Source organism: Mchenga conophoros, linkage group LG15, assembly GCF_057382185.1.
Source record: "Mchenga conophoros isolate Kocher_MC1m ecotype Shallow Benthic linkage group LG15, M_conophoros_male_GT1.1, whole genome shotgun sequence".
NCBI classification, from domain to species: Eukaryota; Metazoa; Chordata; class Actinopteri; order Cichliformes; family Cichlidae; genus Mchenga; species Mchenga conophoros.
The window spans coordinates 9,049,802-9,076,492 of record NC_140540.1 but is presented as its reverse complement, the minus strand read 5'-3'; the positions used below and the strand labels follow the sequence as shown (position 1 = coordinate 9,076,492).

Sequence of the window (26,691 nt, the reverse complement as noted above, 5' to 3'; positions counted from 1 at the left end):
AAGGGTGATGGACATTTGGATTTATTAAAAAACAACAAAAAAAAAAAAAAACTTCTGTAGAACTCAATAGTCAAGAATTCTTTCATATATCTGCCAAAGCATTATCAAAGTACATCAGCCATGTGACATCAAAGAGAAAACATGTTTCCGTTTCATTTTGTAAAGCTGACAGAAGCTGTCTGAGTCACTTTAATAAAATAAAGGGGCATCAAAAGTGGTGGGAAAAAAATAAACCACTGTGAAAATGGGCAAATAGTAATGCATTTACATATAAGATGGTAATATACAAAATTATATTTTCCAAAAAATGCATTTTTATCATAGGAAATGTGGGCGATTCTACTCATTTTAATTCATTGGGCAAGAGAATTCATAGAATGAAGCACGTGTATCATCTAAATATTATTTTTATTTTAAAAAGGGATTAGACGACAGTCATGTCAACTTCTCTCTATATTAAATACATTTTTAAACATAGCTGTATGTCTATCCCACTTTAATATCTGAGCAGTAAATATGAGGCTAACTTTGCTAAAGATTGGAAACAGGAAAATGGCTAGTCCAGGTGTACCCTTCTGACTTGAACACTGGTGGTAAAACATGTTGGGGGTTTTATGGGAAGCTCCAGACCTTTTTCCTAGTTTGTATTTCCTGTTGAGCCATGTGGTGTTTTTATTCTCATCTCACTGTCAGCAAGATGTCCATACTATCTCCTCCTACAGCAGTGTGTTCCAGAGGCCACCAGTGCAAGGTTGAGGCTTTTTATAGGCTGCTTCAAGGTTTTTTCCAGTGACAAACACTCCCTATCAGTTTTTTCTACAGTCACTATCTAAAGAATAATAATAAGAAAAAACCAGCATCAATGGATGCTTTAACAGATTATTATGGTGTGTATATACAAGGCATTTAATTTCATAATACAAGTACCCCCTTAGGAGTCAGGAGAATAGTGCAGTACTGAGTCACCCTGCCCTAATGTAAACCCTGCTCTTGATGCTTCCTTTTCTTTTTCTTTTTGGATTTCTTTTCCACCAGCTCTTCCTTCCCGTCTTCTGTTGCTACACTGTCCACCTCATCTCTGCGCTTCTTCTTCTTTTTCTGCACTGTATTTAAATCTAGCGTTTCATCCTCTGCGGGCTCGTGTCCATTTAGTAGCTCACTTTGCTCACTGTGTTTTTTAAGCTTTTTCTTCTTGGTTTGTAATTCTTCACACTCAGTGCTACAGGTGGAGCTACAGTTTTCATTTACTACTTCTTCACTTTCTGCCATTTTTCTCTTTTTCTTTGAACGTTCTTTCTCTTGATCCTCTTTGTCCACTACTGCAGCGGGTGTGCTACACTGCTCTTCTGCAGCCTTTTTCTTCTTCTTCTTTTTCTTCTTTTTGGGCTCTTCTGTATCATCATTGCTGTTGTGGTTGAGACCGACTTCCTCAGATGCATTTGATGTCTCAGGAGTATCTGCATTCTGGGCCCCACGAGCCTTTTTCAGCTGAGCCATACGCTGTGCAAAGTACTCCTGCATAGTGAGAGTACTCGTGACAGTCTTAGTGATGGCTTCTGGGTCCTGGTCAGAAGGATCAGGATTCACGCCATCCTCCGCCTCACCCTGCGAGTCACTGCTGTTGCTCTCCTAAACCACAAAGACACGAGTAAGAAGGCAGAGTCAGGCTTTGATGCATCACTTTGAGAATCTACACAGATAAAGACAACAACCAATGGTAGAGCGAGGGGGGGCTTAAGTGGTCGTCAATCAACATGTAAAAATTACCACGGCAGACTTCAGTGAGTGAAAAGAAAGAGCACACAACAGGATGCTAATTTAACAATAGTTGTTAAAGCCTTAAAATAAGCACTGAACCACATTTATCACCCAGTCATTAATAATCTTCATAAATCCATCAATCCAGCTGTGGGTGTTTGTCACAGTTAGCTTCTTAAACAGTCACCCATCAGTGATGGCTCACAATAAAGAATTTCAGGTACTTCCATTATTTTCTAGTATGTTTCTAAATTCAACAGTCCAAAAATCATCTTCTATTTTGTAATTGTTGCATAATTTCCCTCCTAACATTGATCCTTTGCTCATACTGAGGCTGCGAGCTCGTGGCTGGCTCTGCGTAGCTTTAGCCACTTTCTCTTTGTTCGTTTCTTTAAAATGTCACTGATCGGCTGGCTGAGGGTGATTTAAGTGTCTGTTTAGGTTTATTGTTACAAATGTTTTCCTGGTGGTCTCCAGTGGTCTACTTTGACAAACTTTGTCTTTTCACTCACAATGTAACACTTCCACGCTAACAAAATGTTTGTGTGTTGCACAAGTGTGTACAAAGCTCTTTGTCAGCATCATGCGTGTTGCACACTTATTAATGCACAGAATAACTCATGCTTTGCGTTATTATTATTAACCTTTGTTTTACAAGTAAAGACTTTAAAAATTCTAGACCTTATACCCAATTAAGCCAACAATGCCAGCATATGATAAATATTTTTTTAAATCGCTGTATTGTGGTGTTGGAAAAACTGTCGATAAGAAGACTAAGTGAATGTAGATTTTTGCGTTTACTAAATGTCACAGTGGTATTTCAAAAAGATTCAAACAACTTCAGCCGACTCATTGGCGATGTAGTGCACCTGTATGTGCCTGCCACTAAGATGCATCATTAGTTTAATTCTGAAATTAAGTGAGAGGTGCTCGCATCAGTCATCGTCCCCACGTTGATCGGAAAGGTTAAAAAGTAGGACAGTTAAGACTCATTCTGCCGACCTTTAGGCTCCACATTAAAAGAGGACAACTTTACAACTGTGAGGAACAACTACACTCCAGATTTTAACTCCACAGCATGAACAATTTGTCACCTCACCCCTGTGAGCCATTTGTCTTCATTTTCCTAATGGCCTACTCAATGCATAATGATTTGTTCAGAAGAATACAGAAGCTCCTCTTGAGGATCACACCAAACAATATAGCCTTTCCATATTACCTCGGAGATGGTGAATTATTAGATGGCATTTTTCAAACCCTACAGATTAGAGATAAATTGAAAACACTGTTGTGTCGAGTCACCTCGTGGTTTTGGCCTTTAAGCTTTTACATTATGATTACACTACTCTGACCCTCGGCAGTGATTCAGGCAGATATGCTAACTAATGTTCGGGTAAAACAATGCATGTATGTTCTGGGACTTAAAGGCCTTTAATGTAGAGTGAAGTTACTAGATGTGGCTTTGGTCTTGTGTAGGGATGATGTGCTGTATGTTACTGCATGTAAAAGTGTTTTTTTTCCCCTTTCTTTAAACCAGTCACCAAGGACTTCAGTGAGCCCCTAAAAGCCATTAGTCTTAGCCAACTAAAAGGCTTTTCATAGTCAATATAGTTTCATCAAGGGAAACGCTATTGTCTTTGTGGTCTGATACACCGATTCATGTGGTAAAAAATGTCTGAAGAGCAAGAAAGGCTGCAACTTATGAACAAGATTTTTATCAGAACGAGAATGTTTTGCTGTGAGGATATCAGAGTGTTACATAACACAATCGCATCTACAAAACAACGAAATCAGATGATATGAAAAAACGTGACTGAGGCTAAATGACAACGCAGGTGTTCAAATGGACAAAGTTTTCCACCCTGACTACAAAGAACTTCTAACAAGGGGAATGAGGCCCTTCAGGTGAGGTGCCATTATACAAAACTTTTCAACTTCCCTGAGAAAATCTATACTCCCCGTTACTGCACAATGGCATCCTCTCTGCTTGGGAGAGTGGAGATGGAGCTTTGAGCTGACATCGCCAAACAACATGTAACTGGGATTTGGGAAGATGGCTGGGGGCCACTTTAGAACTGCCTGTGAAATTACTCTCAGGAGGGAGAGGGAGGGTGAAAGAGCTGGGAAGAATGAGGGGAGAGTGACTGAGCGAAGAACATCTTCATCATCAGGGAAAGGTGGCTTGAGCTTGGTATGTGGTTCATCCTCACTGCCTGGGGATCTCCATTAGACGCTCATCTGACAGGAGCAGAAGTGCTGTGCTGAGCACAGGCTGGACACACATACAGTATGGGGATAAACCTACAGCTCCAGTCAGCATTACTAGCAGCCCTGGAGATTTTTCTTGGCGTGGAGTGTTGAGGGCAACATGTTACTAAGAAACTACTCTGCAGTAATGTTTGGGATCTTGTTTCCCCATATCCAGGTGTGTCTTCTATTCGTTAGTAATTTCTTCTGCTTTACGGCATATGGTACAGACCCAAAACTACAAAAAAGCTGCTTCTTTTTTTAAAAAATGAAAATAAAAAAAATTAGGATTTCACAGTACACTGTAAACCTTGTTGTTGCAATAAGATTAATGGTATACTAGCAGCAAGAATGGTGGCTGCTTCGTGAGTTATTATGGTAAAGCTTCCCATATTTAGTGGCAGAAGTTGACAAAATTCCAGCGACGATGACGGAACTTGAAAAGAAAGCCTTGCGAAAAAGAACATAAAAAAGCACAATATAGACAATTTTTAAAAAAACAAAAACTTAATCTTTTAAAGGCATCTTTTCCTTCATTTACACAGATATAAAAGCTGTATTATACGGTACCAAGTATCACATAATCACTGTATTGTGGGAGTTTTTGTCACATGAAATGTATTGTCATAGCATTGTGAGCTACTCCATGATTCTCCTTTTTATATCATTTTATCTGTCTCTACATTTTAAAATACTGTCATTAAAAAAAAAAAAAAAAAACCTAAAATGTTTATTTTTAAATGAGAATACACTGAATACTTACGGCCAATTATTCCACTGGTATAGAAGGGAGGAAAATAGGACGCATCATGTAACTTAACAATTTGATTTAATTTTACTGGCCACAACACCTGCAATAGTGAAAATTGAGAGCATATAACTTTTTCACTAAGGCTACAAGTTATAAATGTGTATGCATAAAATGATTTATTAAAATCATCCAAAAGAGAATGTCATTTCTTTTTGATATTTTTCCTTTTGACAGTGGTTAGTTTAGATTCACCAATAAACACGAATAATGTTTTTTACTTAGCATATACATACTAAACTATCCTTTGCATAAGGATGTACCAAATGTACAAATTTATAATTGCTGGGACTAGAAGAATGACTTAAATAAATAAACAAATAAATAAGCCTGTGCTGTAGAACACACCTATATCAAGCCATGTCTACTCCTTCTCCTCCTCTTCTCCCAGATGCAGAACCCCAGGAAAAGGATGCACTCAATGCACTGTGTGCAGTTCTGAGATAAGGCTCCTTCAGCAGAGGAGCGGCCTGGCTGGCTATCGGGCCCTTCCTGCTCCGCTCTCTCCTCTGGCGGGGGCTGGGCAGGGAACACAGGGAGGGTCCACAGAGGGTCCCAGAGAAAAGGAGAGGGTGGGAAGACATTCAACAGGCCGTCTCCTTCAAGACACTCCAGTTCTCTCTCTTCTTGGTAATGTAGTCACTGGAAAGCCGATGGTAAGACATGTGGCAGAGGTGCCAGGATACCGAGGCCAACACATTCAGTGGGAGAGTCAATCAAGCCAGCAGAGAGATGATGGAAAGGGTTCACCAGAGTGCATGCAAAACTTTTCTCCCCAGCAAAATGTAGCAAAAAGAAACAGAACGATGTTCAGTTCATTTATTACTAATTTGCTCTAACGGCTTTGCAGAGCAAGCTGGGTTACTTTATGTCTGCCTACTTCTAAAGAGAAACCAAAAGTTCCAGGACAACAGCTCAAGTAACATCTTAAATTAAGGATTTTTGCCAAGTGCAAGATATGTTAGGTAGTAAGTGATCGATTGGTTGTAATAGTCACCTTGTTGAATGTAGGGAAAATGTTCAGGTGTAAAAATCTGATCAAACTTTAAAATGAGCCAGATTTTACAGGCAGTCAACCAGATCAAAGGATCTCAGTAACTATAGGACTTGAGGGTGCTAGCAGTCAGGAGTAGAGTAAAGGTCATTACACAGAGAGTGTGTTGCAAAAAAAAATCAACATGAAATTCAGAATTTTCTGGATCTAAACTTGCCATGTAATGTGTACACACGAACGCGGTGCATTTTTGTGGAAAAAAAGAGAAATACTGCAAATCCATCTACTCAAATTCAAACACAGGTCTAGTAAATATATGTAATAACTAGAGCAGGGCGATATGGCCAAAAATATTTATCACGATATACATTTGAAAATTTGCGATAACGATATAACTGACGATATAATTGATGCGAGACAAAATACTCCACAACATTACTAGCGCAAAAAGACAACCTTCCATTAATTTTCACTTAAACAAGAAGCTGGTTTTTATGTACAATAAAGCTTTATAAAAATGTAACAGTGCAAATGCAAATTCCTTGCTGAAAGTTTAACCAAAAGGCATTTCCAGTAGAAATGGGCTGACATATCCTGAGCATAACCATATATAATATCCACTGAAGTTAAAAAGAGGTGCTTTGCAACATTAAACTGTAGTGTGCAGTACGTATTTTTTGGACCATAAGGCACATTGAGCTAAACAAAGCAGTTAGATAAATCAAACTTTATTAAACTCATTCTTCTTGCTTCCTCCACTTCTGTACCATTGATTCATTGATGTTGAATTCTCTGGCAGCTGCTCTATTCTGTCTTGTCTTAATGTTGGTTTAAAATGGAGCACTGTAACAAAAAATAATTTCCCCCAGGGATCAATAAAGTATTCTGATTCTGATTCTGATTATTCCCATGTTGTTGCAGTATATTAATGACTAGCCTTGTATTGTGGATGGATTATCTCAGTTGTTCTCCTGACTGACGTTTGGTCCGTTTACAGCATCCTGCCATGCGATTGCATTTGTTTCTAACCATGAGGAACCTTAGTGTTCATCCTCCAGCTTCACTGTTTATGTTATGCTAACATAGCTGTGTCGCTAGCGATCACGTAGCACATCATTATATACCAGCTAGCCCAACTTCAGTAACCCTACAAACGTCACTGCTGTTTAGTTTCCTGCCTTCATTTATGTTGGAAGTGATAGCAGAGCTGTACGTTTGAATTTTTTCAGAAATCTCTCAGTCAGAACATGCTATATCATGCTTAGGTAACTAGCGAAACTAGCGAGCTAACTTCCGCTAGCTTCCTGCTAACTTCTAACTCCGTTAAATGTAATAAATTTTGTTTTCATGGATGCCTGGAAGTTAAACTGAATTGTTACACCTGGTAAAGCAGCAATGCTGATCGTTTTATTAAAGATGAAAGAATTTAGACAGTTAACTCTCAGTGATGCTGCAGTGTTTGTTTGACCTGAAGTGTACTGAGTTTAGGACCCAGATTACTCCCAGATTTAAGAGCATCTTAGTCCGACAAATACGACAATAACGACGGCCGCTTGCATGTTCTGCAAAAAAATGTGCTTTGTTGTGTATCTGACGGACAAACACCAAACCAGTTCCACATCACTGAAGTTGCACCATTTTTACAAACCAATTCTGGTTCATCTGTTTCACTCAACAATCGGCCATGTGCGTATGAAAACAAAGGCACTGTGCATGCGCGTTTTACTCATATTCTATCGCGATATTTCATTTTCCTATCGTTGCCTAACATTATACCGGTATTACCGTGAACGGTATAATATGGCCCAGCCCTAGTAATAACAGAACCACAGTTTCTTTAAAAAATAAAAATAAAAAAAAAGTTTAGAAAATGCATATACCAACATGCACGTTAAACCTGGGGGAAGTTACAAAGTTTACCTGTATTTGATTTCTAAAAGTCATTAAAAACCGGGTGAATGTGAATAGTTTTGCAGACACAACACGCCTTCCAACTCATGTTAATTAGGATTTGACAATGCTCCAGTTGCTCATTTATTTTCCTAAAAAATAAATAAATAATAAAAAAAAAAAAAAACTGCCTGTTTGCATTACTTGCTTTTTTTTTTTCTTCAATAAATTTCTAGCCAATATTGGTCGGGTCTGTAATTGCACGAGTGTGCCCTCATTGTTCTGCCACAATAATAAATTTGGTGATACTCAAGGTCTATGGATCAGGCCCTGATTAGCCAGCTGTCTCTCCCTGATGAACACGCAAGTCCAGCAGCCCCATCCTTCATGAGCCTGATGTGGGCGGACACGGGAAAAGGGGAAAAAAATAGATTGATACTTTATTTCCTGGGAAATAGGTAAATGTTTCAGTTGGCCACTTTAAGTACTGATGCTGCCTTCAGTGTCATTCTTTCATGAATCCTTGTTCTGTATAAATGTGGCCTACACAAAGTAAATTTTAAAACAACAAAAAAAGAAAGTAAATAAAATGATGAAGTGTACACACATCAAATGCCACACACGGTATGAAGCTTCCACAAAGCAATACTTTGCTTAACGCATAGCCTCAGTGTGCAGTTGAGGCAAAACGCATTAAAATGGGTTTGAAAAATTACACTTTGTGCCTGGTGCGAGAACGTTTATCATAAGTAACAAATGAAGACAACATTATGCATGCAGCATGACTGCCCTGTGCTTGTTTAACATTGCAAACGCTTGCTGACAATGCCCCCATCACGAACATTGGGGTACTCCCGCCCCCATCCCAATCCCAAGCCGGGGGAGAGAACAGACCGTGATTATTTTTCCCAGCTGTGATTTATTAGATTAAAGAGTCAGTGATTAAACGGTAGTCTGCGGCTGTAAACAGCCGAGAGAGCTGGAAATCTTTGGGCGGTTAGCTTTACCAGGCGGTAATTACCCTGCTCTCATGTATTCTAGCTTGGGCTGTAACTAAGAGACAGACACCCTCTTTTCTTTTCCTTTTTTTTTTTGTGTCCCACGCTAATCTGCAAGTGTCAGCGAGCTGGCATGAGAGCAATCCACACAACTGCCAGGGAGGTAAAGTGGCAAATGCGATGTGTGTGTGTCTTTTAGGGAGTTGGGGGGGGGGGGGGGGGGGGATTTGGCGGGCCTTGATATTTTCGGCGGTCGTGTAAAAGGGCCTGTCAACAAAAATGCTCAAGAAAGGCAATGCTTTGCTCGAAGCAATTAGATGTTATCTGAGAATGTATTAGAGCTCTCCAGCTTCACAATGAGCCCTGCAGCCTGCGCGAATGCACCGCCCTGTTTAAAACTGCGGCAAACACACTGCGACAATGCACGTTTACACCGGCATCCCCTTTCAACATTTGAGTTCTGCATATTAATGAAAAAAACTTGACTTTTGGGGTTGTATTTCTATTTACAATGTCATTTTTACAATACAATGGCCTATACATAGTCTCTTTAAATTACATGATATGAAAGATAACTTCTCAGTTTGCTTACATGCCGTAAGTACAGCTGGTACTCTGGCTTTTTCTATGACCAAGCATCCACATTTCCTGGTCATTTTTAACTCACTTTACTCTCCACTGGCCTCAGTACCAAGCTGTAAAGCATAATAGATTTATATTTTAAAATAAAATAAAAAAAGGTCCTGAAAAGAAATCCTGCTTCTGCGCCATCAGCAAAGTTTCGTCCGACCCCCCTGGCACTTCGGCATCGCATCTTCCAAATGCTCAAGAGCCACCCGTGTCACCCCTGCCCCATATTCCTTAACACGGCAGTATCGGGGGAGCCCCTGCTGAAGCGCGATCCTTCATGTGGACAACGCGTGGGCAGGAAACACTTGCAACAGGTGCCGCCCGATGACGCTCGATCCTCGGCCCTTTGTGCCGGAGCACGAGTGGGAGTGGGAGAGGCCGCAGGGGTCGCGCTGACCCAAGAACAGGGCGCACCATGCCTACTGTCTGACTGGAGAGTCAGACGTCAAAACAAGGATCGCACTAAATTATTCGCCACCATTTTTCTTCCCTGACACTTTTAGGGAGTACAGAACTAATGAATGGATTGATGTTGGAACAACTGTCATGTCTGTAGTGGTCATAACGGTTAATATAAAACCGTAATCTTTAGATGTTTCTTTTTTCTTATGACTACCAGCCAAGCTTTTAGTTTTCAAAACTGGTAAATTGAAAACTCAAGCACCAAACTTTTCCATCATGCTGCGCGTCTTAACTTTAGTATATGAAAGATTAAAATACTAAAAAAATAATAATGATAATAAATCTCATTCCCTTTAATTTTAAACTAGTAGTGGTTTTAAAAATGCATCAAATCATAACTATTATTATTATTGTTATTACTACTACTACTACCGCCACCACCCACTCCCTTAAAAAGAGAAAGGAAGAAGGAAATGTAGGTGGAAAAATAAAACTATGGCTTGTTTCCACCTTTCAACTGAGCTGGCGGCTTTAAAAAATGACTAACTTTTGTTGATGTATGAATCGGCGGGGAGTCTATTTATCAGCAGGCCCTCTGCGGTCGCCCGCTTGGGTCCCTCAAGTCACAAGCCGCGTCGCTCCCCTTTGACTGATTAATTAGCCAATCAGAGGACATTTTTCACTGGGCGGCAGAATGGTTTATTTCAGCTAATGCCGGGGTTTCGAGTTGAGGCCCGTTGGAGCCTCGTTGGCTCTTTCGGCCTGCCTGAGTGGCTGGGCAGAGGGGCAAGGGAGATAAATCAAGCTGGGCTGGCCCTCCATGTGGCTCCCCTAACTAAACCCCCAGAGGAGGGCACAGAGAGCAGGGGTGGTGGAGAAGGAGGGGGGAGGAAGGAGAGCGGGACGCAAGACGGCCAGGGGCACTGCTTGCCTGCCGATAAGAACGGGGAGCAGGGCGCTGCCAAAGTGCCTTCATTTAAAAGTGGCCGGGGCTTTTTTGATATCTCGGCAGAGAGCGCCTGTCATTTGTCATGCGGTGAGTAATTGTACCGAGGGGCACAAGGAGGAGGCAGGAGATGGAGGCGGGTTGCTAGCGTGGGATGGGTGATGGATAACCGAGAGGTAAGTAGATAGACAGGTGCTACGCCGCAACCCTCACAGTAAGGCAGAGTAAATAAGGTTGTTTTGTTTTTTTAAGCACATATTTTCATGTGGCTACATAAAAACTGGTTATGGATGACATGGGAGATTCTCTAAGAACACGATCTTAGGAAATACTCTTGCACGAGTAAAATTAGGTTACAATCATGCTCAACTACATGTTTGTACATGCAATTAAAAGAAAAAAAAAATCAAACAGTGCTTCTAATCCCTGCTCTATCATACACTGTAAGAAAGGAGGGAGGCATGTGCATTTCACTATGATATCCCATCTGTCAGCATACTTAATCACAGATAATCACTTGTCAGTTAATTAAAGTTGACACAAAAATGCTTGTTTAATCACGGTCTGATCAAATATCTGCTGAACTATGCCAGGAAACAGGGTCAGTATGAGTTTCCTTTAAGCTTTCATGTGCATTTCTCTTTTTTTTTTTAAATATCAAAAATAACAGTAAAAAAATTGCAAAAGAAAAAAAAAAAATGCAGATTTTTCATTATGTACAGCTTTAAAATAAATACATTCTTAACCTGGAAGATAAATTTTTACCTTAAACAGAGCTCTACCCTCTGAACAAGATATTTACATTTAATATTAACACTAAAGGAATAGAGCTACTGCTCCCTGTAAATAACCAATTAAAATATTCTCATATACTGTTTCCAATACATTCTCATCTTTGATGAATAGAGGCATCTGGGACAGCTGAATGTGTACACACTGTGTGTGTGTGTGTGTCTGCGTGTTTGTGCGTGTACGCATGCGCTTGTCTGCACTTCAGGGAGGGTTGTGAGCCGCGATAAGAGGTGAGCAGGAAGCACATCACTGCAAAGGAAGGAAAACACCAGCAGTGAGGAACTGGTGGAAAGGAGGCCGGAGAGACAGCAGTGGGTGTGATTGTGCTGGAAGATTCATGAGGGGGAAGGAGGGCAGGTCTGGAGAAGCCGATCCAGATTTGGTCAAAGTCTCTTGGCCTCACCTTGTCACGATGCAGATATGTGATATAATGCGACCGGTGGCAGTGGCTTCTGCAAGCCACTACAAATCAACTACACCATCAAGCCAAAGCTCGTCGCTACTAAGGGTTACAACTCCATGGGGCATTGAGATTACTGCAAGCATATATTATACTTTTGCAGCAACAGCAGTTAAATGTAAGCACAGATCAGTGTGAGCTGAGGGTCACTGGCAGCGTCGCCTTCACTCTCGCAGGAGATTCGGCAAAATGCCTAGAGCTCGATTGGTCCATCACCCTCTTTGCCTCTTTTCCAGCAACCTCAGATGTTGCTGGGTTTCAACACAAGGCCTCATGGGAAAGCATTGTAATTGTGTTGAGTGTTTTCGATATGGTCAATGGTGTCCCTCCTGGCTGTAAAATAACAACCCATAACCAAATGTTTAGAGAGGGAAAAAATATGGTGTGTATTGCTTGCATTTCCAGTGTTAATCAGCTGGGGAGCAGCTGCCATTGTGATGCTATGGCTCAGCACCTGCTGGGGGAATAGGGCAGGGTGGATTTTGTACAATTTATGGATATTTAAGATGCCAATTTCTTCAAGCCAAATGCTCGAGATAAACACAAGAAGCCAGCAAGAGGCTTTTTCTGGGCCTTGGAGTCCAAAAGCTAGATATGTTATTGTTCTTCTGGCCCTCTACTGGGCCAGTAAAAGTTCTAAGAACAACAAAAAAAAGTTTTTATTGCACATTTTTAAATGTGTTATTTTTTTCATAATAAAATAATAAAAAGTACAAGTTATGTGGGTGCTTAATAATTTCCAGTTCTTCTGTGCATGTAAATCTGTTCTATTAATCAGCTTAGATCATTTTTAATAGCATCTTTTATGTACATGTATTTTTAACTATATAATTCACTCATCTGTCTTTCATTTCAATAAATGACATCTTTGATGTGAGTTTGAATAAGTACGGCTTCATATAACTCCACAGATAAACACTTGAGCTGATTTTCTGATTAAAACAGCTTGACAACTTATTTAAAAATCAATAGAAAGATGATGCAGGCAAATTTCATAAATAACATTTTGTTTTTGATATGTAAGCTAAAGGTTCTTACTGGATTCGAAATACAACTCTGACCCGCAGGAGCCTGTAAGCCATGTTCCAAAAGCATGAGACCTACCATAACGCCAAATGGCAAAGTGACGTTTGAAGTGATGGGCCCACCAATGCCAAGAGCAAAAAAGAAACTTTTTTTGCAAGCGTCATCATTTCAGATTTCTGCACACCTCACTGCAATTTTGATGTTCCTTTAATAATGCCCGCTGGCACTCTTAACTAGCTGATGTGACGCTTCGAGACAGAAGTACAGCAAAGCAGGAGTGCGAGGGAGAGGAGTAGGGGGTAAGAGTGCAAATCCCTTAACTGGATTTAGGCGCTCTTGCTGCCATCGGTGGCCTGTTAGAGGTGCTAAAGCTGCATGCTGTGACACGGCTAATCTAGGGCCACGGGCTGCTCAAGGAGCCGTACCCCGCAGAAGCAGAAGGACCAGATGATACCAGAGTTACCGATGAAAGGAAGCATCAGCAACCAATAATCATTTGGAATTACCAAGGAGACACAGATAAGTGCAAGCCAGCTGGGCCAGTGGTGCGGCATCTCCTGCTGGACTGCACGCTTGACTTTGACGGGGTTAAGGAAGATCAGAGTCCTGTGCCCTTGCACTAATATTTTAGGAATGCACCCACTGGATTAGAATTACTATCTACAAAGCTTTTGTGCGAAGCCACAGGACAGTTTGTTTTTAACTTGTTAAACTAAGTGGATTTGATTAATAAAAATAAAAACTAATGTTTTTATAAATTATAATATTGAAGTCTCAAAACAACTTTTTTTCTAATTCTGAATGATGTAAATAGGTGTAATCTCTTACCTGATCTTGGACTTTTGCTGATTTAGCCCTCTTCCCAAAGATACAGTTAAGATCTGTTTCACTACGACTGGATAGATCCTTTCCTGAAAGAGTAATAAGCAGAAAAGAATATGTACAAATCATTAACACCAGGCTGGAAAACTTTTGTGCTGCGACTCGGAATAAAAAGACCACCTTATGAATTAAAAGGTGATAAAAATTGATTCACAGTCCCATTTTCAACAACATGCACGCTTTTTTTTTTCTTAAAGAACATTGTTTATTGTTTCTCTTTTTTCCAGGCAAACCTTTAAATATTGCAGCGGAGTACCTTATGTGTGTTTGTGTGTTGGGGGTGAGCAGAAGGTGGTCACTGAGTAAATAAAAGAAACAGGGTAGGGGTGGTGGGGGGCTGTATTCTTTTTGCAGGGATAAAACGGTAAAGAAAAATAAACTGGACGAAAAGGTCTGCTACGCCACGCCTCCGGATTCCCCTTTTCAAGCGGGTCCTCAAAGACTCCTGAAGCACACAGTGGCTTGTCTCAAGCCTGGGTCCTGTTCATGCAGCTGCATCCTCTTCCTTCAGCGGGGCTCTGATAACATTTGGTTATTTATTGCTTTTAAACCTCTATCTCCCCTGCCCTTGGCTTTGAAAGTCCCTGCACATACAAGGTCTAAGCAGCAAAACCAAGAAAGTCCGATGAAAAGTAAAATAAATGGAAAGGACGGTGGGGGTGGGTGGGGTGGGGGGGTGTTTGCTGTGGTGGTTGTCATCTAGTGAACTCCGGTCAGACAAAAATTATATCCAATTTGACCTTTCTACTGTTTGGATGAGGAAGTGCCTGTCAAAATTGTCAGGCTTTCAGGTGAAAGTGCAAATAACAACGTTCTGATTAAAAAAAGAAAAATCCTAGTTTTTCCCACTATGCGTTTAAAGTTGGATGAATACACTTAAATGGGATGAAGCGTGGGTACTGCCCACATGCAGTGGAAAAGGTTTGTGGTTTCCAAGGTCACAGATGAAACGACAATTATCAGTAGAGACTTACAGAAGCTCCAGTGAACAGAAAACACTGTCAGTGAAATTAGAACGGGAGGTCCTCAGCATATATACATGCAATTCACACGGTCTGTTAGGCTCCATCAATTCACTTTGGCCGTGATGCAAAAACATGTTTAATTAAAAGCCCAAAAGCTGGAACGAAGCCAACACAGAGTAGCCGATGGAGAGCTGTAGTTAAATTCCGCATCAACCACCCTTGCTGCCCTGACAGGTGATAGATGGAGGTAGCAATTAAAACTGGGTTACTGGTTTATGCTGTGGGCCCTGGACCTAAGCAGTGGAGATTTTGGTGCCTTTCCCCACAAACAAAGGCCATCAATCCTCAGCGCTGGCAGAGAGAGAACCAGCATGAACAGGATATCAATATTAAAAAAAAAAAAAAAAGGAAAAAAAGAAAGGGAGAGTCGGGAGGAGACCTGCACTAAAAGGGAGAGGTACTGATGATGCTGTGGCCACAATGTTTTTACAGCAGTACTGCAGGAATGCACTGAGCTCAGTGTCTGGTTATAGACCAAGCCAAGCCAATTCTCAAGAATGGGGCAATTCGGCAGAAGTGAGAGGGGAAGACCCGGGAAGAATTTTAACTTAAACTTGCTTTTGAATCAAAATGTGAGTACAAAAAAAGTTAAGCAGTACAAACTGAGAGCCAAAAAGAAAACATAGATGATTGAAATAATGATCATAATGGAAAAATGTTTAATTATGGCTAACAAGCATTAGATAAGAGTACGGATAAACTATTAGATCCGTTTGTTGGAAAGAGGAGATAAGCTGTTATAATAGTTATAAGTAACTGAATCTTTATCTAGGAGTTTTTTCAAAGGCATAATCAATTAGTGACTAAATGGAATCAATAGCTGTTAAATGGAGTGCACCAGTGTTTTGAAATGGTGGGCCAAAAGTTGCAGATAAATGGTTTAAACCAATGATGTCAAACGTATTTTACACTGAGGGCCAGAAAATAACAGAAAAGATCCATTTTTTTTGGCTATTTAATTGTTTATCTGTTACTTAATTACTTTGGTGTCGTTTGAATGCCCATGAGGGAGGTCTTTGTAGGCAAGACAAACTTATGAAAATACAGATAAAAGTCCAAAATTTATGCCCTCTTTCATATTTTCCAAAGCTGTCCAATGGTCTGGAATCTAGGCTTTGCCAGGCCAATTCTGGCTCCTGGGCTTTATGTTTGACACCCCTGACTTAAACAATTCACAAGCATAACTGCTCTAAACAGAGCTAAAAGTAGTCCAATCTTAGAATAAAATTAATTCAACTGAAGCTGCGCGGTGGTGAAGTGTTTTAGATGCAAGAAACTACTGGACTAAATAAACAATGTACTTTAAAATGGCTCAAATGAGGTTGGAATATTCAACCAGAGAAACTATCACGAAAAGGCTGACAGTCAATGACAGAGCTATTACCTGATCTTTTCAACCTCTCATGTAACAAGCTTAACAACTCTAAATCCAAGCCTCAACTTGGCAACAGCTTCACAGAGAGGAGAGCGGTCGGTGGAAACTTGCAAACAGCCGTGACAGGTTATATGTTGCCAGGTAACTCTTTGGTTTTAATCTGCGCCATAAACTGAAAACAAAATGATGATCTGTCAAGAGGAAGTGCCCAATACATAAAATACTGTCACCTGCCACTTAGAGAGAACAATAAATATGTTCTCAATTTAAAAAGGTCAAAAATGACAGTTCTCTAGTTCAAAGTGCACTGACCATAAACGCCTATCAGACCACTGAGAACTGGGAGTCTCAAGTTTCCAATTAAATTATAAGTTGCGTACAGTCAAACATGAAATACCAGCCTCCTTTATTGTTGCGTGACAACGGTTGCCACCTCTTTGTATAGCAACATGTTAAAACGGTGTTATATTCCCAAAGACAGTTGAAGGTCTACGGTCAACAGAGCTGCACTCTCCTTCAAGAGTCCAGCTACAATAATTGCACCTGCAATCCCCCTAAACGGTTTCCTTCTCAACATGCCAAATGCAATGAACTGCAAATTTTCTCTTTAGTTTCCTCTGAAATTTTATAAACATCTGGTGGGAATAAGAGTAGCATTTCAGCAGGTTCACTAGAAACATGTAGAAGACACATTTAACAAGAAACTGGTGTGAAACAGTTCAGACTAATGAGACTAAATTAAACTTAAATTTTCAACAACAGAGACCACTATAGAGACGGCCGGGGCATGCATTTATGCCAATGGAACTTGCACACAAGACACACTACGATAAATCAGAGATTTAAAAAAATGTCCAGAGCAGTCAAACAAGCCCAGGGTTCAACAAAGGCTCCGGTCCACTGGACAGTTTAAAAAAAATAAAAAATAAAAAATGTGGAGGACCTCACCCATGGCTATTCAAACTACACCAAACTAACCGAGTTGTGGATTTCTGTATTTTACACATTTAATTCTTACAATTTAAGCACAAAGACTTGTGCTGACAGCATTTTTCGTCTTTTTCCTTCAATGATGGTTTCTCCTTTATTACACATGTAGTTAAATTTCTCTACACTTACAGAGAGGGGACCTTCACTGTATGTGGCCCATGATGTAAAACGAGTTTGACATCTCAGTGCGATTCCAATTATGTGTTAACAGTCATCCTCTCCCATACAGATGTTGATGTAAACCTACTCAAATTAAATCTAAGCTTCAGCACAGTATTTTATAAAATAACTGTCCAGAACCAGATTGGACTAAATTTTATCTTGTACACTCATGAGGCCTAATAACATATAAGAAACTTAGTTGGCCATATTTCACATTTCAAAAGCAGATGTGGTTAAAAAGGCAGTGCGCTGTATATAACAATGTAAAGCGATCAGGAAGCAGGCGGAAACAGAATGAGCCAAAGGTGCTTCTGGGTGAGTCACAAAGGTTTCAATCTAAGCTAAACTTCACACAAGGCTGTACGAGCACTCAGCATCTAACTCTGATCTGTAGTGAACCAAGAAAAACTGAGCATCAGCATCATCATCATCATCATCATCCCGCCAAGTCCACACTTTATGCTTTGCGTGTCTCTTGTATAGGTGAATCTCATCTGTCAGGAAACACTCACGCAAAAAAAAAAAAAAAAAAAGGGGTCCGTTTTTGGCTCCTGCTAAATTAAGACTACAAAAACAGGGCAAGAGGGTCTGGGGGAGAGACCGAGGCAGTGTTTTATCAGGATGGGTCATCTAATAGGTCACGGGAGGTTGTTGTTTTTGGGGGGCCAGTAAATGGAGATGCCAGATGCCCCAAACAGGAAGCAGGAAGCTGCTATTGAATGACGTAAAGTGTAGAAGGCTCTTCCAGGTGAGGCAAAAGTTGAGGTATTTTGTTTTTGCAGAGCATGCTGACTTGATGAGGTAGATTTTAAGCTAGTGACAAATAATTATTGTTATTGTATTATTATTTAGACATGTTTACAATCAATGAGTGCACTAACATACAAAACAAAAATAGTATCTGTATCAGCTACATAATCCAAGTACAAAATAACACACAGTTTCATCATTTCACCAAAGAAGGTAGGTGTGTGATCGTGAAACTATGCTGCAAGCCCAAATGCAGCGACTCAGCAGTAAAATATGGGCTAGCAGTTACCCATTTTGGTCCAGAACACAAAAGTCCTCCTTACGCCTATCAGTGTTCTGGCCTTGACCAGCAAATCTTAACTTCCTGACGTGTAAAAGAGCAATGAAAGGAGAGGGGAGAGTTATAAATAACCTCCCCTAGTGCTCACACCAGGCCAGCTGACCCAGGACAGGCTGACGGAGCTCTGATCAGAGCCTGTGGTCTGAGACGAGCACAAAGCTTAACGAGGGTCAAAGAGGTTGTCTGTCCGTCTCCCTGAGTAGATGGTATGCAGGTGTATATTGGCATCAAAATAAGAAAGCAGGGGGGATTATTTTTGCTTGCAGTTAGAATGAACTAATTATCCTCAATGCGTTTCTAACTTTCTGCTGTGTTAAGAATATAATCAGGCCTCCTGGCTGACATTTTAATTGTTTTTTAAATAGGATATAGTTTGACAGGTAATTGCTGCAGAGAGCAAGAAAACTGTGTTTAGCATCGTATATCTTAGCACATTTATTCCTGTTCATCTCGCTCCATTGCCGCCTCATGATAAACCCACCTTTAGTGAATTTCATGTAGTGGACCCTCTTTTTGGATGTCTTGGATTTTTCTTCCAAACTGAAGCCTTTCTGCTCATTTGGTGGAGTTTCTACAGAAGAAGAAAATTGAAGATAAAAGTTGAAATATGACCCAGATTGAGTTAGAAAATTAGAAGAATGTTATTTAGTATCATCATCCGGTAGTGTAAACATGTTTTTGTCAGCACTGAGGATAATGGTTACTGTGAATATAGCCTTGCCTTTAAGTAACTAAATGTTGCACTGTAGCACCCTCTACTGTCCAACGGGCTGATTGATCAAAACAGACGTTTTTTGTTTTTTTGCAGTTTTGTGTTGCTTGATAACAGATAAAAGTTTTCACTTGTTTTGGAAATGTTACTATTGAATATGAGTTTGTTTTGCATTTCTTTTAACACCAGCATGCACCAACACTACATGCTTTACAATATAACATTCAGTACTGTGCAGAACTCTTGAACCATTCCTAATTTCTTTACATTTTGCTTCCAAGGAGCCACACCGTCTTATAATCAAGTGCTCTTGACCAATAGTTCTAAAGGATTTCTGGAGAATTTTAAAGAAATGACAAGAAAACGGCTCAAGCGAGTTGAACAATAAAGGTGGTCATACTAAATATTGACTTTAAAAGTCAGAATTCTATAAACTCTGTTGTTGAATTTTATACTGTATTTCCATGCATGTTTGAACATTTCAATAAATGAATGCATCTATTTCCCATTTTCCTAGTAAAATATATGACTCAAGACTTTTGCATAGTACTCTACATAGTTGATCAATGGCAGAATGAACTATAAAACTAACCAAATATAATTATGAACATGTAGGAAGTCACTATATCCTGGCCATCCAGGATATCATCGTATACTTGACATGCTGCTATGTTGTGCTATGACACAAGACAAGCAGCCTTCATTAGTTTTCATTAGTTTGTCTTATTAAGATATGATCGCCTTTATTAGTCCCACAGCTCAGAAATTTAGTTGTATAAAGTTGATAAAGGTTTATCGGGCTTCGTGTACATACCACTGCTGCTGTTTTGACCATGGCAGCTGTTCAGTTGAGCAAGCAGCTCATTAAAATCATCTTGGTGAGCAATCCACTTATCCTGTGGAAAAATCATACACGGCAACACAATGTGACTAAAAAACGACAGGTTAAAATGACAACTTAAATAATTAATGAGGATTTGTAAAAGTCGAAAAATCTCAAATTACACCATGCAAAACAAAATGACGTAGTTAGGGTCAACACAGATGTGACTTTTTAAAAGCCTTCATTTGATTCAAACGTGAAACTGGGCTTTAAACGTTTGCTTACCTCACAGCTGGCATTTGCTCCAAGCCCATAGCTGTCATTTTTAACTTTCACTTTGATATGGTCAGTTGAGCCTTGCTCACTCCTCCCCAGACCCTTAATTCAGATTTGAAAAAGAAAGGGGGAAAAAAAAAAAAAAAAAAAAAAAAGGGGGGGGGGGGGGGGAGAGAGAGAGACATGAGACATGCTCACCAGTTCTTCCAATGTACAGTCTCTGAGGAAAAAAAACCCCCCAAAAAAACCAATATTAACCGCTTTCATTACTTACCTTTCCCTTGGACCACCCCATTCGCTCAAGCATCTTCTGGCCAAATTTGGAGTCATCATTACTCCAGGCGCTGTTCCTGGGGTCGACAGACCACTTAAGCTTCCTACGAGCTGAACATACAACAGCAGCAACAGTGTTACATAACAGGAAACCAGAACAAGTCAGTCACATCGTCTCCTACTTTAAATGGTCTATACGCCTGACTGACACTGGGTTTATGGAGCCAACGCACATATGATTAACACCGATAAAAACAAAGACGGGATGCATTATGCGTGTGTTCATGACAGGAGCTAACCTGACAGTTATGAGAGATCACAATTGAAGTTTTACACTCCAACCATGCTTCCAGCGAGCTTTCTGCCACAACTTACGATTAAAGAGTTAACAGAGTGCATGTTTTAATAAACTTCTGCATCCCCAGAGCAAAACCTAACTACAAATGAGTTACTGTCGTTAGGAAGCAGTCAAAAGAAAAAACACGTGTCCACAGACAGCTGTTAAAAATGCTAATGCTAACTACCGGAATACTTTAATACACAATTCTACAAACTAATGAGCGTTTTCAGGAGGAAACTATGTGACATATTTTGTAGACCGGGGGTGCGAAAATAACCACCTAAACGTAGCGTCATGCGACGTCAGAAAAAATAAATATATATTTTAAAAAAGTGAAACAAGTATACATACGCTCAGCGAGCATGGACATCCTGAGGTCCTTTAACAGCTTGACGAAGGTCCAATAGGGTTCTCAAAATATGCCTGCGCAAAATACACGACTACGGCGGTATCGGAGGTGAATATCGCCTCACGGAAGCAAATGTTGTGTGCCTCATTCATTATGAATGACACTATACTATATGAATTTTTATATTATTTTATCGTGTCATATTATCTTTACTTTATTTGTTAACGTTACGGGTGAATATTTTTCGCAGACAGAGGGCGCTACAGCCAAACAGTCAGTCATTGGTCAGGACAGTTTGCTGCACGTGGCAGCTCACGCGTGTTTAAACAGCCAATCAGAGTTATTCTGGGTTTCTGAATTTAACACTGCTATAATGCTAAATATACAAATACATGTAGAGCCCACCTATAGACAATAATTGTTAGACACAAAACTAAAATGGGTTGGTGGTGTAAGTGACATCATAGCAGAAATTAATTAATACAAACAGTTTATATTCCAGCACACATCACAAGACCACTTGGCCAATGTATGTGCAGTGATCCAATTCAGCTGATATCAGCTCCCAGATCTTTCAGTCAAGTTCCACCCAAACTATTCTGTGCCCAGGTCAAACAAAGCACTGCCTAATTTCCTTCCCATACATGCAGCGGAGAAAACAATATCACAGGTGCATTTGACAAAATGACCTTTGACTATGCAGCAACACATTTAAAGAGGTTTTTATATAAAGAGGATTTGTGAACCAGAAGAACTATAAAAATATCAAATGATTAAGGAAATCTCAGTGCAGACCTGCTGTGGAAAGATTGTTGTCTGTTTTTCTTTTTGTTTTGTTAAAGTTGCTTAACTCATGGGAGCAAGGAAGCAAACCTGAATCATCTCTCCTCTCTCACTTAATGCCCGATATCACTTTTCACCTTTAGAAATCCTGTTGAAAGGTCTCTCACTAAAAGAAGAAGCACTTGAACTCTGAAAAAGAAGCCTGCTAGCTGCCTTTGAATTCGGCAGCTTTACCCACAGCAGAATAAACAGTAAATGCACATGGGCCAACTGAAGTTCACACAAAATACTGTAGTCATGCTTATGTAACTTAGCACAAACCTAAATAAAGACACAGCAATAGTATCAACAGATGCAGTGGTGGACTCTTTAATAGTGACTTTCACTTTGATCATTGGCATGCTAAAAAATTAAGCTTAGAGCATGGTAGATCAAAATCTGACATTTCAACACTCACAGCTGCATCAGTTTTGATGAAATCTCCAACAACACTGATTGAATTGCAGCCCCAACCCATGACAGAGTCTCCACCATGTTTTTCATATGGCTGTAGACACTCAGTATTGGACCTCTTTCATGACCTCCTCCTACAGCCGTTTCTCCCTGTTTACCATCATTAAGAACGACTTCTAGACAGCCACCCTTCCACTGAAACAATTTCTGATGATGCTTCAGTGAACATTAGATGGATAAAGGTTCAGATGGCTCCTATGGGTCCTGTGTTAGGTCTTTGCTGGGGTTTTGTGCATTTTTTGACATGCTGCTGGTAACAAAATGCCTAAAGATATGACTTAAAATTGCTCAATACCCATTAAAACAAGTCACAAAAATCTGGCTCCTTGGAAACAAAATGTAAAGGAATGAGGGTTGACTCAAGACTTTGTACAGTGCTGTAGATTTGTGACGTTTACTCTAAATAATCTCGATATTCAGATTAGTATGAGCATATTTTAAGGTACTGGGATTTTTGATTTAGCATCTCTCAGCATTTTAAGCTTTACTGAATGAAGGGATATTATCATGTATTTCACCTGCTGATAGCAACCTTAAAAAATCCAAGCGCACATGGCTCAATATGTTTGTTAGAGATCACTGATCTGCTTTAAAATATATGCAAATTAATTCCTTTAAAACATAACAGCTCTAATATTGTTTAACAAGCAGGAAAGAGTTGTTTTCTCAGGATTGATGTTGTCACACTCGCTTTATCTGTAACTAAGAGAACAGTCTGTACAAAAGTTTTTGGCATGGCAAGCTGCCCTCCTCAAGCCCGAGCACAACAGCTTTCTCCTGTGGTGTGCGAGTCTTGAATTTGCTGGAGGTCAACAAACCAATGATTAAATAAAAGGTGTAGAAAGTTTTAATTGTGCAAAAGAACAGGCAGAGCCTAATGAGGCTTTCAAGCACAGAAAACAAACTTCAGAGATCATTTTACACAAACACAGACACCTAATATTGTTGCAGCAGTACATTGCAGGGTCCTAGCTTTGCAGGCAAAAGTGTTAGGATGGAGTAAGTGTTTGTAGAAGCTTTCTGGGAATATTTATCAGACTTCTTAGAAGAAAACCTGAAGAGTAAAACTCTTATTCTTGATATGTTATCCTGGGTCACCTTCACATTTGTTTATGTAGAAAGAGCAAGAGCAGGAGTTGTTACTACTAAGCCATTTACTTTTCAATTGAATTCTTGAACAGTGATTCCAAATGAAGATTTCACATAGGATGTTGATTATTGTCTGATATGCAGCTGTTTTGTTCATTCATTGTGTTTTAAGTCACTAAGATGATCACTCAAACTGAACAGTTTTGGTTTCCATGTTTTCTGTGCCAAAGACTGAAGCTTGTCTGACAGCCCAGAATAAATATGTCACTAACTGCTACATAGACTCTGTAAATAGGCTGGCATAAAGGTGAAACCCAGCCTACACTGTACACCGACATGTTTGTATGCCACGGAGTCTAGTCCTGAAAGCACAGATTTACTCAGATTAGAAGGAGCGACTCTCATTTTATCTGCTGGTCCAGTGTCAGGTATCACTTGGGGTTTCTAACGGTCAAAACTCTATCAAGGGAACATATAATCTGACCTGAACTGTGGCTGGGGTTAACACCTCAAGCAGGGAATTAGGTTGCGTAACCAAAGCCATGAAAGGATCAGGAGCAAAAAGTGTGCTCATCTTAACTCACAAGACAGCAGAACCTACACTTAATCAATCATCATTCATTTTTTCATGAATCTTGAAAGAGTGCTTTGCGTGTTACAGCAACGAAGCGGGTTATATAAAATGCTAAAAGTGCTTTTCTAAGCATGTGCACACCGTGTACTTGAGGTGAAAAGGTCAGATCAGGTCTAAACATCATCAAATTAAAAACGTGGAGCTAAATTTAGAGATAGTTTAACCACGCAGTGCATCAAGGGGAACATAACCCCGCAGTAAAAATTGATTTTACGACAGCTGTAAATATAGCCCAGTTCCAGACGACTGAACCAGTGAAAAATACATTGAGAGATTTGTAACCAACAATATTTCATATTCTTTATTGCCCTATGGGATGAAGCGCTTTCTGCAAACTCATGTAGTGTAAATAAATGTTTTTTTTATTTTTATGAATGCTTCCATCACCCATGCCTGTGTGTAACTGTGTAATGGTTTCACAGAGCTGAGAATCCCCAGTGATCGCACTCATAGGGAGGCCTATACCGTACAGCAAAGGCCTCTACTGTTTTCTGCTGATGGCGGAGGGTGTTATATGAAGGCTTGTGGTCTTGGGTCCTTGGTGCTGGTGGTGTTAGGAGAGTGCCTTGGCCTGCATCCCCATGGCAACAAGCCTCCATGTAGACTAACAGCTGGCTGTGGAACAGAGGCTGTGGTGTCTTCGGCTGACTGCGCCAGTGTAACATAATCTCCTGAACACTGTGAGAATCTCTTTACACGATGACGACCAGAGCAGCGGGGACCGAGCAACAAGAGAAGCTCTCTGACTGGCTGGTGGAAGGCAGCGCCCAGGGAGATGTCTTACATAAGAGGCTGAGTTCCACTTACAAGAAGGGGAACAGAAGTAGTAAAAACAAGAGAGCCTCTCTGTTTCCTGCACTACCCTTTAATGCCCCTCCTCCTTGTCACAGACATGTTCACTCGCATTCAGATACAGTCATCCATAGCTGAGTTTCTCTGGGAGAAAACTGCCTCTGAGAACTTAACCTGCAGCCAGACCAAACTGTTGTATGCCTCTGTAGTGCATGCCTGCACACGAGTGTAAGTTAGCTGCGAATCCTACAGGTTTTACGTAGCTTTTTTGTTTGTCTTTTTAGACCAGAATAAGCTTTGCTTTTAATTCACAACAACAGAGAGTGAAAATGGTGCAAATATTGATTTTTATTTTCAAGCCCATAAAGCACAAGACTGCAAGCACACCTGGTGTTATTCAGGAGAGTAGAAATCACATAAAACTCCCATTTTAAAAGGATTTGTACAAGGTAAGGTGGAGGTGGGACTAGTTTGAAATCCCACAGTTTTAAAAGCTTCCCCGATAGTTTGTTGAGATTTTCAAATAAAAAATAAGAAACCTCTCAGCTTGGAGGTATACCTGCAGTTTTGCTGACAGATATTAAGACTGAACAGGTGATCATTAGTGATGAGAGCTCATGAGAGTAAGATAAAAGGCAGCGCCCCTTCTTTCACTTCACTGATATAAACTCCCCGTCTGTGCTCTTTCTCGTGAAGCACAAACTGCAAACAAAGCAAAGCGAGGTCACCTGGAACAGCTACAGCAGTACTGACACAGAGAAATATGAGACAGGCTGTTGAATGTGTGGAGGACATTGCTGTCCTCAGGGTTACAGTTTATGATCCCGTTTGTAAGGAAAATCCAGCAGCTCTGGTTTATTGATGAGGAGGACACTTTTCTTTGGGAGGTTTATTTCCTCTTTCTTATTCTTCTGTGGGAGAACATCATTGACTATGCAAACTGGGTCAGTGTTTTGCATTTTACAAGTTTTTGGTTGCTAATTAATTTCAATTTCTCTCAAATAATCAAGCAGAGAAGTAGTTTGGTGTGTCTCAAATTTCAGACTGCATTACTGTTTGAGATAAAAATTTGTTCTGTCAAGATGATCCAACATTGCTTCAATAATGTTGAGGTCTGGGCTTTGGGGAGGCCAATCCATGACTGATAGTGTTCCACGGTGTTTTTCTATATGGTATGCATTTACTGCATTGGTAGAGTTTTTCATAGAATCAGCTAAAGGAATATTAAATATACAATTTTTCAGATACTGTTCATCTGCTGGTGATGCTTTTTCTAATTTTGTCCTTCATTTGTCCAGTTTCCTCAAATTCTTAAAGGCACACCGCACACCATGCTGAGATATACTAGGGTTTCAGCTAGTGACTCTTTGTTATTAAACACCTATTTGGTGAAAAAAATACAATTTAATTCCTGTCAAAATGTTTTATATTAGATTCAGTTAAAGAAGTGGGAACAAATTGTGTTTTTTGACTGGCTGCTAGTGCTAGTTATGTGTAGACATTGCATTGGTTCTTGCTTTGAGGTATGTGCCTTTTTTATGTCTTAAAAATTAATAGGTCAGTGTTAAGTGGCTTAAACAAAAACAACATTCCTCTGAAAATGGTGAGGTACAAGGACTTGACTAAAAATGA

General features: G+C 40.1%; 1 protein-coding gene across 3 annotated transcripts; it reads right to left on the bottom strand.

Annotated features, from left to right (window-relative positions):
• On the bottom strand, positions 1-21,347 carry pinx1 (PIN2 (TERF1) interacting telomerase inhibitor 1). 3 transcript variants are annotated; one of them, XM_085247135.1, is made up of 7 exons: positions 21,251-21,347; positions 20,561-20,670; positions 20,296-20,388; positions 20,002-20,083; positions 18,957-19,046; positions 13,780-13,862; positions 1-1,629 (listed from the first exon to the last, which is right to left on the bottom strand). In XM_085247135.1, exons 1-7 carry the CDS (start codon positions 21,267-21,269, stop codon positions 973-975), a joined length of 1,134 nt encoding a protein of 377 aa, XP_085103261.1. In that variant the 5' UTR covers positions 21,270-21,347; the 3' UTR covers positions 1-972. The 3 variants fall into 3 exon arrangements, with proteins under 3 accessions (XP_085103261.1, XP_085103262.1, XP_085103263.1); XM_085247136.1 differs by lacking the exon at positions 21,251-21,347 and adding an exon at positions 21,180-21,247; XM_085247137.1 differs by lacking the exon at positions 21,251-21,347 and adding an exon at positions 20,859-20,877.
• Positions 21,348-26,691: the final 5,344 nt, after the last annotated feature.